The sequence below is a fragment of the Gadus macrocephalus genome, chromosome 10, assembly GCF_031168955.1.
Source record: "Gadus macrocephalus chromosome 10, ASM3116895v1".
Classification (NCBI taxonomy): Eukaryota; Metazoa; Chordata; class Actinopteri; order Gadiformes; family Gadidae; genus Gadus; species Gadus macrocephalus.
Window position 1 is genome coordinate 13,809,404 of NC_082391.1, and position 21,483 is coordinate 13,830,886.

At 42.9% G+C, this 21,483-nt stretch overlaps 3 protein-coding genes across 38 annotated transcripts in view; all 3 read right to left on the bottom strand.

Annotated features, from left to right (window-relative positions):
* LOC132465763 (protocadherin gamma-C5-like) overlaps positions 1-21,483 on the bottom strand; it is a 284,228-nt gene that overhangs the window by 54,721 nt on the left and 208,024 nt on the right. For 4 of the 36 annotated variants that reach the window (XM_060062523.1, XM_060062522.1, XM_060062520.1 and 1 more), the window contains exon 1: positions 9,113-11,760. The exons of 24 other annotated variants lie outside the window; for them this stretch is intronic. In XM_060062523.1, coding sequence (XP_059918506.1) covers positions 9,113-11,752 — 2,640 coding nt within the window. In that variant the 5' untranslated portion in view covers positions 11,753-11,760. 8 more of the 36 variants (XM_060062562.1, XM_060062542.1, XM_060062558.1 and 5 more) reach the window with 7 other exon arrangements.
* LOC132465773 (protocadherin beta-16-like) lies at positions 12,082-15,100 on the bottom strand. Its single transcript, XM_060062579.1, has one exon. It carries the CDS (start codon positions 14,569-14,571, stop codon positions 12,082-12,084), a length of 2,490 nt encoding a protein of 829 aa, XP_059918562.1. The 5' UTR covers positions 14,572-15,100.
* Positions 17,979-21,011, bottom strand: LOC132465804 (protocadherin gamma-A2-like). The gene has a single exon (XM_060062608.1). It carries the CDS (start codon positions 21,003-21,005, stop codon positions 18,600-18,602), a length of 2,406 nt encoding a protein of 801 aa, XP_059918591.1. The 5' UTR covers positions 21,006-21,011; the 3' UTR covers positions 17,979-18,599.

Sequence of the window (21,483 nt, forward strand, 5' to 3'; positions counted from 1 at the left end):
CTAACCTCCAGTGGAGAGTCTGGTTCATCCAGGATGCTCTTTTCACTCTGTATTCGCTGCATGGTCCCTGTAGAGCTGGGGTCCATTATCAGAACGTTCTGACTACCAGCGTTGCCGACCTTACAGTCACTCTTCCTGGAGTCAGTGGTCCTGCAAACCTCGTAATTGTACACGTGCTGGAGAGTCCCTGTCCCCAAAGTGTCTGAGTACCGTGGTGGATAATATGGGATCACCGGGAGACTGGAATGATACAGGATACGAGACTGTCTCCATCTGTAGATTTTCACTGATATGATCACCACTAAACACGTGATGAAGAGAAAGGAAACCACAGCCAAAGCCAAGACCAAGTAAAAAGTCAGGTTGTCATTGTACTCCTTGTCGTGTGTAAAGTCAGTGAACTCCGAGAGCACTTCAGGGAAGCTGTCCGCCACCGCCACGTTAACAATGACTGTAGCTGAACGAGAGGGCTGTCCGTTGTCCTCCACTATAACAGTCAGTCTTTGTTTCACAGCATCTTTATCAGTGACTTGGCGGATAGTTCTTATTTCTCCATTCTGTAAGCCCACTTCAAACAGCGCCCTGTCTGTGGCTTTCTGTAGTTTATAGGAGAGCCAGGCATTCTGTCCAGAGTCCACATCAACAGCCACCACTTTAGTGACCAGATAGCCCACATCTGCTGAACGAGGCACCATTTCAGCCACCAGAGAACCACCAGTCTGGACTGGATACAGAACCTGAGGGGCGTTGTCGTTCTGGTCCTGGATCAGTATTTTCACACTCACATTACTACTGAGGGGAGGAGAGCCTCCATCCTGTGCTTTAACACAGAACTGAAAATCTTTAATCTGCTCGTAATCAAAAGAGCGGACTGCATGTATAACTCCACTGTCAGCACTAACAGACACATAAGAGGAGACGGGCACGCCGTTTAAAGAGGAGTCCTCTAGTATATAAGAGACACGGGCGTTCTGGTTCCAGTCTGCGTCTTTTGCGTTCAGTGTGAATATAGAGACCCCTTGGACGTTGTTTTCTACAATGTATCCTTCGTATGATTTTTTAAAAAAGACAGGCGCGTTATCATTGACGTCTAGGATCTGAAGGGTGATTGTGACGCTGCTGGAAAGCGAAGGCACTCCCTCATCAGAACACGTCACACTGATATTATAACCGGAATCTTTCTCTCTGTCTAAATCACTGTCCGTCACTAAGCTGAAGAAGTTGTTAGATGTCGACCTCAAGGCAAAAGGAATGTCATCGTTCATGGAACATTTCACTTTTCCATTTTCACCTGAATCTGCATCTTCTATATTGATCATGGTTACAACTGTGTTAGGTTTGGCGTCTTCTGAAATCACATTGGATTTGGACATAATGTGAATATCAGGTGTGTTGTCGTTCACATCAATGACGTCGACAATTAATTTACATGAATCGACCAGACCTCCCTCATCACTAGCGCGAATGTTTATCTGAAATGTTCGAGCTTTTTCATAATCAACATTTCTGATCAACTTCACCTCACCGCTGTTTTCATTTACTTCAAATATTTCAAGAGTGTGGTCCAACATACTTGAAACTGAGTACGAAATTTTACCATTATCGCCGTCGTCTGCGTCCATCGCAGTAACCGTAGTAACAATGGAGCCTAACGGAGCGCCTTCTTTAATAGACGCTTTGTAAACAGACTGGGTGAAAACGGGAGCGTTATCATTGACGTCTAAAACCGAGATCAGGATCTGCATTGTTCCAGACGTCTGCGGCTCACCGCCATCGACTGCCGTTAACACTAAAGATAGGTGTTCATGTTGTTCTCTATCGAGAGGTTTTTCTAAAACCATTTCGATATTGGTAATAACTCCTGCTTGACTATGTAATTTTAGAGCAAAGTTATCTGTTGGTTTCAGGATATATGTTTTTAAGCCATTTTTCCCGACGTCAGGATCATTTGCCATGTCTAATATGAATTTAGCTCCACTTACGGCCGACTCACTTATTTTAAATGTTACGTCTTTTTTTTGAAAGACCGGGGCGTTATCATTAACATCTGTAATCTCAATACTTATACTGTAGAATTCCATGGGGTTTTCTAATATGATCTGAAAATGGAGCGCACAAGGCGTCGTTTGTCCGCAGATGGCCTCTCTGTCTATTCTGTCTTTGATAACGAGGACTCCTCTTTCCCTGTTCAACTCGACATATTCGATGCTATCACGGGTGAAAATACGGGCTTTACCTGACTTCAGTCTCTTCACATCCAAACCTAAATCCTGTGCTATATTACCGACGACAGAGCCTTTCGACATCTCTTCAGGTATGGTGTAGCTGACCTGCCCGAGCACCGAGCTGAGCCAGAAGATACAGATAAATAGAAGCCATCCGACGTGGCGACCCATTGTTCTTTCCCCGGTCGCGATGTATTCTCGATGAAAACGTTAATATCCCTTTTGGTCTTTGATATTCCACAAATGATCAGCCAAAACACGTAGACAACAACTTACATATTGAACGAAAGAAACAAGGAGCGATCCTGATTCACGCTGTTTCGTGTCTTTGAAAAATGCAATGCTTTCGTCCCTAGTCTGGAAAAGAATAAAACCGATCCGGCGGGAGGTACTGCTCAAGATGGCCTTTAAACTGGAACATTCTGGTCTATAGCGGCCCTCAGAGTTCAAACGGCAAAATTACAATTCGTTTAAATCTTAAAAACAAAACGTAGAATGGCCTGGTAATGGGATGACAATAAATGTGATGTAAATAATGACAACGTTGTATTGGCAGAAGCAATTTTGGACGAACCTGCACTAATCACATGTTACAAATGCTTCAGTTCTTAATGAAATCTTAAATATATGCAGTTGGGATGTTCATGAATTCAGAATTTGAAAAGTATTACAGCTGAATGAAGAAAACCATCAGCAAGTTAGAATTAGCCTATTCATTCATAAAGTCAAAACAGTAGCTGTCCATGGTGCTAAACATCAGGGAAAAACGGATTAATGCGAAAATAACATTATGTCAATGATTTCTAACCTCTAGTGGAGAGTCTGGTTCATCCAGGATGCTCTTTTCACACTGCATTCGCTGCATGGTCCCTGTCGAACTGGGGTCCATCATCAGAACGTTCTGACTACCAGCGTTGCCAAACTTACAATCACTCTTTCTGGAGTCAGTGGTCCTGCACACCTCGTAATTGTACACGTGCTGGAGAGTCCCTGTCCCCAAAGTGTCTGAGTACCGTGGTGGATAATATGGGATCACCGGGAGACTGGAATGATACAGGATACGAGACTGTCTCCATCTGTAGATTTTCACTGATATGATCACCACTAAACACGTGATGAAGAGAAAGGAAACCACAGCCAAAGCCAAGACCAAGTAAAAAGTCAGGTTGTCATTGTACTCCTTGTCGTGTGTAAAGTCAGTGAACTCCGAGAGCACTTCAGGGAAGCTGTCCGCCACCGCCACGTTAACAATGACTGTAACTGAACGAGACGGCTGTCCGTTGTCCTCCACTATAACAGTCAGTCTTTGTTTCACAGCATCTTTATCAGTGACTTGGCGGATAGTTCTTATTTCTCCATTCTGTAAGCCCACTTCAAAGAGTGCCCTGTCTGTGGCTTTCTGTAGTTTATAGGAGAGCCAGGCATTCTGTCCAGAGTCCACATCAACAGCCACCACTTTAGTGACCAGATAGCCCACATCTACTGAACGAGGCACCATTTCAGTCACCAGAGAACCACCAGTCTGGACTGGATACAGAACCTGAGGAGCGTTGTCGTTCTGATCCTGGATCAATATTTTCACACTCACATTACTACTGAGGGGAGGAGAGCCTCCATCTTGAGCTTTTACACGGAACTGAAAGTCTTTAATCTGCTCGTAGTCAAAGGAGCGGACTGCATGTATAACTCCACTGTCAGCACTAACAGACACATAAGAGGAGACGGGCACGCCGTTTAAAGAGGAGTCCTCTAGTATATAAGAGACACGGGCGTTCTGGTTCCAGTCTGCGTCTTTTGCGTTCAGTGTGAATATAGAGACACCTTGGACGTTGTTTTCTACGATATATCCTTCGTATGTTTTTTTTAGAAAGACAGGCGCGTTATCATTGACGTCTAGTACCTGAAGGGCGATTGTGACGCTGCTGGAAAGCGAAGACACTCCCTCATCAGAACACGTCAAACTGATATTATAACCGGACTCTTTCTCTCTGTCTAAATAACTGTCCGTCACTAACTTGAAGAAGTTGTTAGATGTCGACTTCAATGCAAAAGGAATGTCATCGTTTATGGAGCATTTCACTTTTCCATTTTCACCTGAATCTGCATCTTCTATATTGATCATGGTTACGACTGTGTTAGGTTTAGCGTCTTCTGATATAACATTGGATTTAGACATAATGTGTATATCAGGTGTGTTGTCGTTCACATCAATGACGTCTACGATTAACGTACAAGAGTCTACCAGCCCTCCCTCATCACTAGCGCGTATATTTATCTCAAATGTTTGAGCTTTTTCGTAGTCAATATTGCCAGTCAATGTCACAGCCCCATTTTCTTCATTTACTTTAAACATTCCTAATGTTTTACCTAATTTGCTTGAAACTGAGTACGTTATTTTACCATTATCTCCGTCGTCTGCATCAGTCGCAGTAACCGTAGTTACAATGGTGCCTAACGGAGCGCCTTCTTTAATAGACGCTTTGTAAACAGACTGGGTGAAAACGGGAGCGTTATCATTGACGTCTAAAACCGAGATCAGGATCTGCATTGTTCCAGACATCTGAGGCTCTCCGCCATCGACTGCCGTTAACACTAAAGAGAGGTGTTCATTCTGTTCTCTATCGAAAGGTTTCTCTAAAACCATTTCGATGAATTTTATGTCCCCTCCTTGATTGTGTAATTTAAGGGCGAAGTTGTTTGTCGGTTTTAGGATATATGTTTTTAAGCCATTTATCCCGACGTCAGGATCATTTGCCATGTCTAATATGAATTTAGCTCCGCTTACAGCAGACTCGCTGATTTTAAGTTTCACGTCGAGTTTTTCAAATACTGGGGCGTTGTCATTCACGTCTGTAATCTCGATATCTATACTGTAGAATTCCATCGGGTTTTCTAATATGATCTGAAAATGGAGAGCACAAGGCATCGTTTGTCCGCAGATGGCCTCTCTGTCTATTCTGTCTTTGATAACGAGGACTCCTCTTTCCCTGCTCAGCTCGACATATTCGATGCTGTCACGGGTAAAAATACGGGCTTTACCTGACTTCAGTCTCTTCACATCCAAACCTAAATCCTGTGCTATATTACCGACTACAGAGCCTTTCGCCATCTCTTCAGGTATGGTGTAGCTGACCTGCCCGAGCACCGAGCTGAGACAGAAGATCCAGATAAATAGAAGCCATCCGACGTAGCGTCCCATTGTTCTTTCCCCGATGTCGTTGTATTCTCAGTTAAAACATAAAGGTCCCGTTTCGTCTTTGATATTCCACAGAAGATCAGCCAATAAACGCCGACAACATCTTACATGTCTAACAAAAAAAACAAAGAGCGATCCTGCTTCACGCTGATTCGTGTCCTTGTAAAATGCAATGCTCTCGTCCATAGACGGGAAAAGAATAAAACCGATATGGTGGGAGGTACTGCAGGAGATGTCCTTTAACTGGGACATTCTGGCCTATAGCGGCCCTCAGAGTCCAAAAGGCCCAATTGCAAGTCGTTTAAAGAACACAATAAGTAGATTAGACAGGTAATAAACCTAATAAATAATGTGATATTAATAAAGACAACGTTGCTTTGGCTAAAAACATTTCTGGAGCAAACTGCATTTATAACATAATCCAAAGACTTGAATTCTTTCAAAATGATTTAAACTGGAACATATATTGGGATGAAGTGAATAATGGCATCTGTATTTGAAAGGTCTACAGCTGAAGGAAGAAAACGGTAAACAAGTTAGAAAAAGCCTATTGATTTACAACATCAACACAATAGCTGTCCATGGTGCTAGACATGAGGAAAGGCTGATTAATACAAAATGGAAAATTCTGTCAGTGATTTCTAACCTCCAGTGGAGAGTCTGGTTCATCCAGGATGCTCTTTTCACTCTGTATTCTCTGCATGGTCCCTGTAGAACTGGGGTCCATTATCAGAACGTTCTGACTACCAGCGTTGCCGAACTTACAGTCACTCTTCCTGGAGTCAGTGGTCCTGCACAACTCGTAATTGTACACGTGCTGGAGAGTCCCTGTCCCCAAAGTGTCTGAGTACCGTGGTGGATAATATGGGATCACCGGGAGACTGGAATGATACAGGATACGAGACTGTCTCCATCTGTAGATTTTCACTGATATGATCACCACTAAACACGTGATGAAGAGAAAGGAAACCACAGCCAAAGCCAAGACCAAGTAAAAAGTCAGGTTGTCATTGTACTCCTTGTCGTGTGTAAAGTCAGTGAAGTCCGAGAGCACTTCAGGGAAGCTGTCCGCCACCGCCAAGTTAACAATGACTGTGGCTGAACGAGACGGCTGTCCGTTGTCCTCCACTATAACAGTCAGTCTTTGTTTCACAGCATCTTTATCAGTGACTTGGCGGATAGTTCTTATTTCTCCATTCTGTAAGCCCACTTCAAACAGCGCCCTGTCTGTGGCTTTCTGTAGTTTATAGGAGAGCCAGGCATTCTGTCCAGAGTCCACATCAACAGCCACCACTTTAGTGACCAGATAGCCCACATCTGCTGAACGAGGCACCATTTCAGCCACCAGAGAACCACCAGTCTGGACTGGATACAGAATCTGAGGGGCGTTGTCGTTCTGGTCCTGGATCAGTATTTTCACACTCACAGTACTACTGAGGGGAGGAGAGCCTCCATCTTGAGCTTTAACAAGAAACTGAAAATCTTCAATCTGCTCATAGTCAAAAGAACGGACTGCATGTATGACTCCACTGTCAGCACTAACAGACACATAAAAGGAGACGGGCACGCCGTTTAAAGAGGAGTCCTCTAGTATATAAGAGACACGGGCGTTCTGGTTCCAGTCTGCGTCACTCGAGTTCAGTGTGAATATTGAGACACCTTGTAAGTTGTTTTCTACGATGTATCCTTCGTATGATTTTTTTGAAAAGACAGGCGCGTTATCATTGACGTCCATGATCTGAAGGGCGATTATTACGCTGCTGGAAAGCGAAGGCACTCCCTCATCAGAACACGTCACACTGATATTATAACCGGACTCGTTCTCTCTGTCTAAATCACTGTCCGTCACCAAGCTGAAGAAGTTGTTAGATGTCGACCTCAAGGCAAAAGGAATGTCATCGTTTATGGAGCATTTCACTTTTCCATTTTCGCCTGAATCTGCATCTTGTATATTGATCATGGTGACGACTGTGTTAGGTTTAGCGTCCTCTGATATTATATTGGATTTAGACATTATGTGAATATCAGGTGTGTTGTCGTTCACATCAATGACATCTACAATTAATTTACATGAGTCGACTGGACCTCCCTCATCATTATTACTTGCGCGTATATTTATCTCAAATGTTTGAGCTCTTTCGTAGTCAATACTGCCGCTCAATGTCACGTCACCATTTTTCTCATTTACTTCAAATAATCCAAGAGTATGATCTAACATACTTGAAACTGAGTACGTTATTTTTCCATTTTCTCCGTCATCTGCATCAGTCGCAGTAACCGTAGTAACAATGCTGCCTAACGGAGCGCCTTCTTTAATAGATGCTGTATAAACAGACTGGGTGAAAACAGGAGCGTTATCATTTGCGTCTAAAACGGAGATCAGGATCTGCATTGTTCCAGACATCTGCGGCTCTCCGCCATCGACTGCCGTTAACACTAAAGAGAGGTGTTCATGTTGTTCTCTATCAAGAGGTTTCTCTAAAACCATTTCGATGTTTCTGATGTCTCCTGCTTGACCATGTAATTTAAGGGCGAAGTTATCTGTTGGTTTTAGGATGTATGTTCTTAGACCATTCGTCCCAACGTCAGGATCAATGGCTCTGTCTAATATGAATTTAGACCCACTTACCGCAGACTCGCTGATTTTAAAATTAACATCGCTTTTCTGAAAAACTGGCGAGTTATCGTTCACGTCTGTGATCTCGATATTTATACTGTAGAATTCCATCGGGTTTTCTAATATGATCTGAAAATGGAGCGCACAAGGCGTCGTTTGTCTGCAGATGGCCTCTCTGTCTATTCTGTCTTTGATAACGAGGACTCCTCTTTCCCTGTTCAGCTCGACATATTCTATGCTGTCACGGGTAAAAATACGGGCTTTACCTGATTTCAATCTCTTCACATCCAAACCTAAATCCTGTGCTATATTACCGACTACAGAGCCTTTCGCCATCTCTTCAGGTATGGTGTAGCTGACCTGCCCGAGCACCGAGCTGAGACAAAATATCCAGAGAAGTCGAAGCAATTCCGCGTAGTGTCCCATTGTTCTTTCCCCAGTGTCGTTGTATGCTCAATGAAAACGTAAAGATCCTCTTATAAGATTGGTATTCCTCAAAAGATCAGCCAATACACGTCGACAACAGCGTAGGCCTACATGCTGAACGAAAGAAACAAAGAGCGATCCTGCTTCACAGTGTTTGTCCTTGTAAAATGCAATGCGCTCGTCCATAGACTGGAAAATAATAAAACCGAAATGGTGGGAGGTACTGCAAAAGATGGCCTTTAACTGGGACATTCTGGTCTATAGCGGCCCTTAGAGTCCAAAAGGCAATATTACAATGCATTAAAAGTAAACAAAATGCGGAGGAACGCAGGTTATAGCCCTAATAATTTTAAATATGAATGTAGACAACGTTGTTTTTGCCAAAACACTTCTGGAGCAAACTGCACTCATAACATGGTCCATAGAATTGGATTCTTAAAAATATGTTGATAACAAAAATACATCTTGAGATGATGTGAAGCATGAATTCAGGAATAAAAAAATATTGCAGCTGAAAGAAGACAGCAGTTAGCAAGTTAGAAATAGCCTATTGATTTATAAAGTCAAAACAGCAGCTGTCCATGGTGCTAGACCTGAGGGAGAAGACGGATGAATGCAACATGGAACATTCTGTCAGTGATTTCTAACCTCTAGTGGAGAGTCTGGTTCATCCAGGATGCTCTTTTCACTCTGTATTCGCTGCATGGTCCCTGTAGAACTGGGGTCCATTATCAGAACGTTCTGACTACCAGCGTTGCCGAACTTACAGTCACTCTTCCTGGAGTCAGTGGTCCTGCACACCTCGTAATTGTACACGTGCTGGAGAGTCCCTGTCCCCAAAGTGTCTGAGTACCGTGGTGGATAATATGGGATCACCGGGAGACTGGAATGATACAGGATACGAGACTGTCTCCATCTGTAGATTTTCACTGATATGATCACCACTAAACACGTGATGAAGAGAAAGGAAACCACAGCCAAAGCCAAGACCAAGTAAAAAGTCAGGTTGTCATTGTACTCCTTGTCGTGTGTAAAGTCAGTGAACTCCGAGAGCACTTCAGGGAAGCTGTCCGCCACCGCCACGTTAACAATGACTGTAGCTGAACGAGAGGGCTGTCCGTTGTCCTCCACTATAACAGTCAGTCTTTGTTTCACAGCATCTTTATCGGTGACTTGGCGGATAGTTCTTATTTCTCCATTCTGTAAGCCCACTTCAAACAGCGCCCTGTCTGTGGCTTTCTGTAGTTTATAGGAGAGCCAGGCATTTTGTCCAGAGTCCACATCAACAGCCACCACTTTAGTGACCAGATAGCCCACATCTGCTGAACGAGGCACCATTTCAGCCACCAGAGAACCACCAGTCTGGACTGGATACAGAACCTGAGGGGCGTTGTCGTTCTGGTCCTGGATCAGTATTTTCACACTCACATTACTACTGAGGGGAGGAGAGCCTCCATCTTGAGCTTTAACAAGGAACTGAAAGTCTTTAATCTGCTCGTAGTCAAAAGAGCGGACTGCATGTATAACTCCACTGTCAGCACTAACAGACACATAAGAGGAGACGGGCACGCCGTTTAAAGAGGAGTCCTCTAGTATATAAGAGACACGGGCGTTCTGGTTCCAGTCTGCGTCTTTTGCGTTCAGTGTGAATATAGAAACACCTTGTACGTTGTTTTCTATGATGTGTCCTTCGTATGATTTTTTTAGAAAGACAGGCGCGTTATCATTGACGTCTAGGATCTGAAGGGCGATTGTGACGCTGCTGGAGAGCGAAGGCACTCCCTCATCAGAACACGTCACACTGATGTTATAACCGGACTCTTTCTCTCTGTCTAAATCACTGTCCGTCACTAAGCTGAAGAAGTTGGTCGATGTCGACCTCAAGGCAAAAGGAATGTCATCGTTTATGGAGCATTTCACTTTGCCATTTTCACCTGAATCTGCATCTTCTATATTGATCATGGTTACGACTGTGTTAGGTTTAGCGTCTTCTGATATAACATTGGATTTAGACATAATGTGTATATCAGGTATGTTGTCATTTACATCAATGACATCAACAATTAATTTACAAGAATCAACCAGACCTCCCTCATCACTAGCGCGTATATTTATCTCAAATGTCCGAGCTTTTTCGTAGTCTATTTTTCCGCTCAATGTCACGGCCCCATTTACCTCATTTACTTCAAATATTCCATGAGTATGATCTAACATACTTGAAACCGAATAAGTTATTTTACCGTTTTCTCCGTCGTCTGCATCAGTCGCAATGACCGTCGTCACAATGGTGCCTAACGGAGCGCCTTCTTTAATAGACGCTTTGTAAACCGGCTGGGTGAAAACGGGAGCGTTATCATTGACGTCTAAAACCGAGATCAGGATTTGCATTGTTCCAGACATCTGCGGCTCTCCACCATCGACTGCCGTTAACACTAAAGAGAGGTGTTCATGTTGTTCTCTATCAAGAGGTTTCTCTAAAACCATTTCGATGTTTCTGATGTCTCCTGCTTGACCGTGTAATTTAAGGGCAAAGTTATCTGTTGGTTTTAGGATATATGTTCTTAAGCCATTTGTCTCAACGTCAGGATCAATGGCTCTGTCTAATATGAATTTAGCCCCACTTACAGCAGACTCGCTGATTTTAAATTGAACATCGCTTTTTTGAAACACTGGGGCGTTGTCATTTACGTCTGTAATCTCAATACTTATACTATAGAATTCCATCGGGTTTTCTAATATGATCTGAAAATGGAGCGCACAAGGCGTTGTTTGTCCGCAGATGGCCTCTCTGTCTATTCTGTCTTTAATAACGAGGACTCCTCTTTCCCTGTTCAGCTCGACATATTCGATACTATCGCGGGTAAAAATACGGGCTTTACCTGATTTCAGTCTCTTCACATCCAAACCTAAATCCTGTGCTATATTACCGACTACAGAGCCTTTCGACATCTCTTCAGGTATGGTGTAGCTGACCTGCCCGAGCACTGAGCTGAGACAGAAGATCCAGATAAAAAGAAGCCATCCGACGTAGTGTCCCATTGTTCTTTCCCTGGTCGCAATGTATTCTCGATGAAAACGTAAATATCCCTTTTGGTCTTTGATATTCCACAAATGATCAGCCAAAACACGTCGACCACAGCTTACATGTTGAACGAAAGAAACAAAGAGCGATCCTGCTTCACGCTGTTTCGTCACTATGTAAAATGCAATGCCCTCGTCCAAAGAAGGGAAAATAATAAAACCGATATGGTGGGAGGTACTGCACAAGATGGCCTTTAACTGGGACATTCTGGCCTATAGCGGCCCTCTGAGTCCAAACTGCAAAATTACAATGCATTGAAATCACATGAAAGGTGGCGTTATAGGCCCAATAATAATGACATGAATAAATAAATAATAAGTTATATAAATTAAGACAATGTTGTTTTCGTCTAAAAACGCCACTGGAGCCAACAGCTCTAATAACATGGTCTAAAGACCAGGATGTAAAAAAATATATATCAGGGAAAATGTCAAGCCTGTATTCCGTTTTTAAAAGTACTGCAGATGAATAAATAAAACAATAAGCAAGTTAGAAATCTATTGATTCAGAGTCAAAGCAGTAGCTGTCCATGGTGCTAAACATGAGGGAAATGACGGATTAATACAAAAATAACATTTTGTCTGTGATTTCTAACCTCTAGTGGAGAGTCTGGTTCATCCAGGATGCTCTTTTCACTCTGTATTCGCTGCATGGTCCCTGTAGAACTGGGGTCCATTATCAGAACGTTCTGACTACCAGCGTTGCCGAATTTACAGTCACTCTTCCTGGAGTCAGTGGTCCTGCACACCTCGTAATTGTACACGTGCTGGAGAGTCCCTGTCCCCAAAGTGTCTGAGTACCGTGGTGGATAATATGGGATCACCGGGAGACTGGAATGATACAGGATACGAGACTGTCTCCATCTGTAGATTTTCACTGATATGATCACCACTAAACACGTGATAAAGAGAAAGGAAACCACAGCCAAAGCCAAGACTAAGTAAAAAGTCAGGTTGTCATTGTACTCCTTGTCGTGTGTAAAGTCAGTGAACTCCGAGAGCACTTCAGGGAAGCTGTCCGCCACCGCCACGTTAACAATGACTGTAGCTGAACGAGAGGGCTGTCCGTTGTCCTCCACTATAACAGTCAGTCTTTGTTTCACAGCATCTTTATCAGTGACTTGGCGGATAGTTCTTATTTCTCCATTCTGTAAGCCCACTTCAAACAGCGCCCTGTCTGTGGCTTTCTGTAGTTTATAGGAGAGCCAGGCATTCTGTCCAGAGTCCACATCAACAGCCACCACTTTGGTGACCAGATAGCCCACATCTGCTGAACGAGGCACCATTTCAGCCACTAGAGAACCACCAGTCTGGACTGGATACAGAACCTGAGGGGCGTTGTCGTTCTGGTCCTGGATCAGTATTTTCACACTCACGTTACTACTGAGGGGAGGAGAGCCTCCATCTTGAGCTTTAACACAGAACTGAAAATCTTTAATCTGCTCGTAGTCAAAAGAGCGGACTGCATGTATAACTCCACTGTCAGCACTAACAGACACATAAGAGGAGACGGGCACGCCGTTTAAAGAGGAGTCCTCTAGTATATAAGAGACACGGGCGTTCTGGTTCCAGTCTGCGTCTCTAGCTTTTACCATGAATATTGAGATACCTGGTGTATTGTTCTCTATAAGATATGCCTCATAAGAAGGTTTTTCAAAAGCAGGGACGTTATCGTTTACATCTGAGATCTGTAGATTGAGAGTAACGCAGCTGGTGAGTGAAGGTACTCCCTGATCAGAACACGTCACGCTGATGTTATACGCAGATTCACTTTCTCGGTCCAAATCATTGTCCGTCACTAAACTGAAGAAATTATTTGACGTCGCCATCAAAATGAATGGCATGTTTTCATTGATGGCACAGTTAACTTTTCCATTATCACCCGAATCTTGATCCTGAATGTTAATCATTGTTACAACAGTGTTGGATTTTGCATTTTCTGATATAACGTTTGATTTAGACATTATATTAATAACGGGCATATTATCATTCATGTCAACTATATCAACAATAACTTTGCTGGAATCTGTTAATCCGCCTTCATCACTTGCACGAACATTTATTTGGAACGTATGTGCCCTTTCATAGTCTATATTACCAACTAACCGCACCACGCCGCTTTCTTCATTCACTTCAAACACACGTCTTACATCATCCATTGTGTTCGTGATTGAATATATTACCTTTCCATTTAAACCCTGATCTGCATCAGAAGCACTGACCGTGGTCACCACGGTGCCTTTTGGAGAATTCTCCATCACAGTAGCTTTATATATCGACTGCGTAAAGACAGGAGCATTATCATTTACATCCAGCACAGTGATGAGAACCTGCATTGTTCCAGACATTTGTGGCTGTCCGCCGTCCACAGCCGTCAAAACGAGAGACATATGCTCATGTGTTTCCCTATCGAGAGCTTTCTGCAAAACCATCTCGACATTTTTCGATCCGTCTGCTTGATTATGTATTTTCAGAGCAAAATTTTCAGGAGGTTTTAGAACGTAATTCTCCAGATCGTTGTTGCCAACGTCTAAATCCATAGCTCTTTCCAAAACAAATTTCGATCCAACGCCTGCAGATTCACTAATTTTGAATTTCATTTCGGCTTTCTCAAAGGTTGGTGCATTATCGTTAATGTCTGTGATCTCGATAGATACGCTGTAAAACTCCATCGGATCTTCTAATATTATTTGGAAATGTAACGAACAAGGCATCGTCTGTTCGCAAAGCGCCTCTCTGTCTATTCTGTCTTTGATAAGGAGGACTCCCCGTTCTTTATTTAGTTCGATGTAAACTGTGCTATCACCGGAATAAACACGAGCTTTACCTGACGCGAGTCGTTTGACATCTAAACCTAGATCCCGTGCTATATTTCCCACTAAAGATCCTTTCGCCATTTCCTCAGGAATGGTGAAGCTGATCTGCCCGAGCACCGAACAAACGGAGACGACAGAGACGAGGAACAGTACTTGCTGCGCCATTGTTTTCCTGGATATATCCAAAAGAAGGTCAAATAAAGCGTCCATCCGTTATCTCACAGCTCATTTAAAAAGGCTTCATGCTTTCACAAAATAAAAGGCAATATTCCAAACGTCCACAAAAATATCCGAGAGACGTTGTTCCCGTGTCCGTTGTCCACTCCTTCCCTATCTGTGCTGCTGTGCTTTGTGCGTCTGTGCAACGGAGAAAATGCTTCACATCCGAACTAAAACGAAACATGTTGGCCAACAGCGGCCCTAAGAGCCCAGAGCAGAAAACTACACAAAACTAGAATCAGGCGAACTTACTGCATTAAGCCTACCTATTTATTTCACAATGGATCTATTGAGACACTCTCATTATATATGTTGGAAAAGAAAATAGTGTAAATGAATGAAAAAATACACTTCATGAATAAAAATGAATAGATAATAACGTTTAAAAAACCCACCAATGATGGGTTAATGTGATTTGTATGTTAATCAAAATATACCTCAATGCAACACTACTGCTATCCAAGGTCCTGAAAATACTACAGATATATCAGTTAACGTGTCAACATTATGTACATTTGGCAATCAACAAATATTAAAATGTAGTATCACTTCTAACCTCAAGTGGAGAATCTGGTTCATCCAGGATGCTCTTTTCACTCTGTATTCTCTGCATGGTCCCTGTAGAACTGGGGTCCATTATCAGAACGTTCTGACTACCAGCGTTGCCGACCTTACAGTCACTCTTCCTGGAGTCAGTGGTCCTGCACACTTCGTAATTGTACACGTGCTGGAGAGTCCCTGTCCCCAAAGTGTCTGAGTACCGTGGTGGATAATATGGGATCACCGGGAGACTGGAATGATACAGGATACGAGACTGTCTCCATCTGTAGATTTTCACTGATATGATCACCACTAAACACGTGATGAAGAGAAAGGAAACCACAGCCAAAGCCAAGACCAAGTAAAAAGTCAGGTTGTCATTGTACTCCTTGTCGTGTGTAAAGTCAGTGAACTCCGAGAGCACTTCAGGGAAGCTGTCCGCCACCGCCACGTTAACAATGACTGTAGCTGAACGAGAGGGCTGTCCGTTGTCCTCCACTATAACAGTCAGTCTTTGTTTCACAGCATCTTTATCAGTGACTTGGCGGATAGTTCTTATTTCTCCATTCTGTAAGCCCACTTCAAACAGCGCCCTGTCTGTTGCTTTCTGTAGTTTATAGGAGAGCCAGGCATTCTGTCCAGAGTCCACATCAACAGCCACCACTTTAGTGACCAGATAGCCAACATCTGCTGAACGAGGCACCATTTCAGCCACCAGAGAACCACCAGTCTGGACTGGATACAGAACCTGAGGGGCGTTGTCGTTCTGGTCCTGGATCAGTATTTTCACACTCACATTATTACTGAGGGGAGGAGAGCCTCCATCTTGAGCTTTAACACAGAACTGAAAATCTTTAATCTGCTCGTAGTCAAAGGAGCGGACTGCATGTATAACTCCACTGTCAGCACTAACAGACACATAAGAGGAGACGGGCACGCCGTTTAAAGAGGAGTCCTCTAGTATATAAGAGACACGGGCGTTCTGGTTCCAGTCTGCGTCTTCTGCTTTGATTGTGAATATAGATTGGCCTGGTGTGTTGTTTTCAACAATGTACTCCTTAAAGTTATTTTTAGCAAAAACAGGAGCATTGTCATTGACGTCTGAAATAAGTAAGGTTAGATTGACGCTGCTGGAAAGCGAGGGTACTCCTTCATCTGAACAGATCACACTGATATTGTAATTAGATGCCTTTTCTCTGTCCAGGCTGCTTCCTGTTATAAGGCTATAGAAACTACCGGATGTGCTTTTAATTGAAAACGGTATATTTTCATTAATCAAGCATTCAATGCGACCATTGCTTTCAGAATCAGGATCGTGTACACTCAGCATTGCTATAACTGTATTTGCAGAGGAATCCTCAGGTATTGATTGGGATTTAGAAATTACATTAATGATAGGGCTATTGTCATTAATGTCAGTTATATCCACAATGACCTTACTTGAATCTGACAGCCCTCCTCGATCAATTGCCTCTATATCAATCTGATAATGTCTTGCCTTTTCATAATCAATGGGCCCATCCAAGATAATGTCACCCTCTTTCGATATTTTAAAAAGCTTCGCCACACTATCCATTCTATTCCCGATGACGTATGTTACCTCCCCATTGGTATCTTTGTCTGCATCAGATGCACTCACTTTCGTTACAAGGGTTCCTTTAACGGAATTCTCTTTGAGGTTTGCCTTGTAAACGGATTGAGTAAAAACCGGAGCGTTGTCATTGGCATCCAGGACGGTGATATAAATATGCATTGTCCCAGACATTTGCGGCTCTCCCCCGTCTACAGCCGTTAAAATCAAAGAGATCGCCTCCTGTCTCTCTCTGTCAAGAGGTTTTTGTAAAATCATTTCTACTTTCTTACTTCCATCAACTTGACCATGTAGTTTAAGAACGAAATTGTCACTAGGCTTCAATATATAGCTTTGGAGACCATTACGTCCTATATCCAGGTCGATTGCTTTTTCTAACATGAATTTAGAACCAACAACCGCTGATTCGCTTATTTCAAAGCGTCTTTCCTGCGTAGGAAATATAGGAGCGTTGTCATTAATGTCTGTGATTTCAACAATAATTGGGAATAATTCCATCGGGTTTTCTAGAGTAATCTGAAAATGTATAGCACACGGGGATGTCTGTTCACAAAGCGACTCTCTGTCTATTTTTTCCTTGATAACGAGTACTCCCCTTTCTTTATTCAACTCGATATATTCGGCACTTTTTCCGGTGTAGATGCGAGCTTGGCCTAATTTTAGTCTCTTTACGTCTATTCCTAAATCCTGAGCTATATTTCCAACCAATGATCCTTTCGCCATTTCTTCAGGAATCGAGTAACTGACCTGACCAGAAACCGAACAGAAAGAGAGGACGGAGATGAACAGCAGTAGGCCTCCTGGCACTCTCATTGTTCTATCCGACATTTCTATGTCTCCAACGCGAACCTCTTTTTCGATAACCGTTACAATCCCAGTTGGTTTTGAATAAAAAGGCAACCCAAAATGAAAAGTAGATCAACGGTCCACTGAAAATATCCCTGCTTGATATGTCCGTGCGTAGCGAAGGCTTTATCGTGGAAGGGGAAGACGACGTCTTTCTGTTATAAGGACAAGCTTTTGTGAGGAGGTTCTACTTCGAGTTTTTTCATTAACTACCACAAACAGGCCAACAGCGGCCCGTTGAGCTCAGCAAGAGAAACTACATCATAAATTAATAATCTCACCATCATATACATTGTTTTAGACACAAACGATAGCTCAAAACAAAAGGTTATGGTCCACAATAAGGGAAATACATTATTTAGTTACATTTTTATAATAAACATGCAGAAACAAACCGAAAATGACTTCACTATTTGTTAAATGTTGACGTTAAAGGTAAATTGTGGAATGATGAAGACCAAACGAGTTTGAGTAGCGGAATGGGTACGCCGGAGTGAAGACTCGTAGCTTCCACTGTCCATGGTTCTGAAATGCAGTTGCTAGAATGCAGTAATGTTCCATGCAGATGAGGCAGCTCAACAATAGAGCCGGTTTGTAAGTGGCTTTTTCTGGAATGTTGATTTGATGATACTATTATTTGGACAGTAAGTTAAGCAATGAAGATAGAAGACTGAACCATTCACATGTACAGCACTACAGTCTGTGGGGATATTTGTTTTGTATTCTAATGTAGCTGAGGTCAGTAAAACAGAATGAACCTGCATTGAACGTTCAATGTGTTCATAACAAAGTTAGAATGTACCTCCTCTGTCACCCAAAAAACTGGAGATAACAGCCGATTTGAAAATGCATCTATGAATGTAACATTCACACAGCTATTTGTCTGTTTCATTGAAATGCAACACGCATATCTAATTCAATAAAATCAATGACCCTCAAAAGTCAGCATCATCAAGTCACACGTACTAAATGACTTCCACTTGGCAACATTTTTCGAGGAAAAAATATTTGTGGAAAAACAAGCACAATACCAAACGGAAAATCATACTTTTCTAACCTCTAGTGGAGAGTCTGGTTCATCCAGGATGCTCTTTTCACTCTGTATTCGCTGCATGGTCCCTGTAGAACTGGGGTCCATTATCAGAACGTTCTGACTACCAGCGTTGCCGAACTTACAGTCACTCTTCCTGGAGTCAGTGGTCCTGCACACCTCGTAATTGTACACGTGCTGGAGAGTCCCTGTCCCCAAAGTGTCTGAGTACCGTGGTGGATAATATGGGATCACCGGGAGACTGGAATGATACAGGATACGAGACTGTCTCCATCTGTAGATTTTCACTGATATGATCACCACTAAACACGTGATGAAGAGAAAGGAAACCACAGCCAAAGCCAAGACCAAGTAAAAAGTCAGGTTGTCATTGTACTCCTTGTCGTGTGTAAAGTCAGTGAACTCCGAGAGCACTTCAGGGAAGCTGTCCGCCACCGCCACGTTAACAATGACTGTAGCTGAACGAGAGGGCTGTCCGTTGTCCTCCACTATAACAGTCAGTCTTTGTTTCACAGCATCTTTATCGGTGACTTGGCGGATAGTTCTTATTTCTCCATTCTGTAAGCCCACTTCAAACAGCGCCCTGTCTGTGGCTTTCTGTAGTTTATAGGAGAGCCAGGCATTCTGTCCAGAGTCCACATCAACAGCCACCACTTTAGTGACCAGATAGCCCACATCTGCTGAACGAGGCACCATTTCAGCCACCAGAGAACCACCAGTCTGGACTGGATACAGAACCTGAGGGGCGTTGTCGTTCTGGTCCTGGATCAGTATTTTCACACTCACATTACTACTGAGGGGAGGAGAGCCTCCATCTTGAGCTTTAACACAGAACTGAAAATCTTTAATCTGCTCGTAGTCAAAGGAGCGGACTGCATGTATAACTCCACTGTCTGCACTAACAGACACATAAGAGGAGACGGGCACGCCGTTTAAAGAGGAGTCCTCTAGTATATAAGAGACACGAGCGTTCTGGTTCCAGTCTGCGTCTCTTGCGTTCAGTGTGAATATAGAGACACCTTGGACGTTGTTTTCTACGATGTATCCTTCGTATGATTTTTTTAGAAAGACAGGCGCGTTATCATTGACGTCTAGGATCTGAAGGGCGATTGTGACGCTGCTGGAAAGCGAAGGCACTCCCTCATCAGAACACGTCACACTGATATTAAAACCTGACTCTTTCTCTCTGTCTAAATCACTGTCCGTCACTAAGCTGAAGAAGTTATCAGATGTCGACCTCAAGGCAAAAGGAATGTCATCGTTTATGGAGCATTTCACTTTTCCATTTTCACCTGAATCTGCATCTTCTATATTGATCATGGTTACGACTGTGTTAGGTTTAGCGTCTTCTGATATCACATTGGATTTAGACATAATGTGAATATCAGGTGTGTTGTCGTTCACATCTATGACATCGACAATTAATTTACAGGAGTCGACCAGACCTCCCTCATCACTAGCACGTATATTTATTTGAAAAGCTCGTGCTTTTTCGTAGTCAATATTTCTGATCAACCTTACCTGACCATTGTTTTCATTTACTTCAAATATTCCTAATGTATTACCTAATTTGCTTGAAACCGAGTACGTTATTTTACCATTATCTCCGTCGTCTGCATCAGTCGCAGTAACCGTAGTAACAATGGTGCCTAACGGAGCCCCTTCTTTAATAGACGCTTTGTAAACAGACTGGGTGAAAACGGGAGCGTTATCATTGACGTCTAAAACGGAGATCAGGATCTGCATTGTTCCAGACATCTGGGGCTCTCCGCCATCGACTGCCGTTAACACTAAAGAGAGGTGTTCATTTTGTTCTCTATCGAGAGGTCTCTCTAAAACCATTTCGATGTTTGTAATATCCCCTGCTTGACTGTGTAATCTAAGAGAGAAGTTAACGGTTGGTTTTAGGATATAAGTTTGTAAGCCATTCGTTCCGACGTCAGGATCATTTGCCATGTCTAATATGAATTTAGCTCCACTTACAGCAGACTCGCTGATTTTAAGTTTCACGTTTGTTTTTTCAAACACTGGGGCGTTATCATTCACGTCTGTAATCTCGATATTTATACTGTAGAATTCCATCGGGTTTTCTAATATGATCTGAAAATGGAGCGCACAAGGCGTCGTTTGTCCGCAGATGGCCTCTCTGTCTATTCGGTCTTTGATAACGAGGACCCCTTTTTCCCTGTTCAGCTCGACATATTCGATGCTGTCACGGGTAAAAATACGGGCTTTACCTGACTTCAGTCTCTTCACATCCAAACCGAAATCCTGTGCTACATTACCAACTACAGAGCCTTTCGCCATCTCCTCAGGTATGGTGTAGCTGACCTGACCGAGCACCGAGCTGAGACAGAAGATCCAGATAAATAGAAGCCATCCGACGTAGCGTCCCATTGTTCTTTCCCCAGTATCGTTGTATTCTCGATGAAAACGTAAAGATCCCGTTTAGACTTTGATATTCCACAAAAGATCAGCTAATACACATCGACGACAGCTCACAGGTTGAACGAAAGAATTAAAGAGCGATACCGCTTCACGGTGTTTCGTGTCCTTGTAAAATGCATTGCAATCGTCCACAGTCACAGACCAGAAAATAATAAAACCGATATGGTGGGAGGTACTGCGAAAGATGGTCTTTAACTGGGACATGCTGGCCTATAGCGGCCCTCAGAGTCCAAACGGCAAAAGTACAATGCATTTAAATGAATAATAAAGTGGAGTAACGCAGGTTATAGGGCTAATAATTAACATAAATTCAATTCAGACAACGTTCTATTGGATAAACACATGGTCCATATTGAATTTAATTCTTAGAAATACGTTTATAACGGAAATATATCTTGAGATAATGTGAAGCATGAATTCAGTATTT

What these genes read in the sequence shown, in the direction of transcription:
- LOC132465773 (XM_060062579.1), bottom strand. Translation starts at nt 14,571, where the DNA reads ATGGACGCTTTATTTGACCTTCTTTTGGATATATCCAGGAAAACAATG.
- LOC132465804 (XM_060062608.1), bottom strand. Translation starts at nt 21,005, where the DNA reads ATGGGACGCTACGTCGGATGGCTTCTATTTATCTGGATCTTCTGTCTC.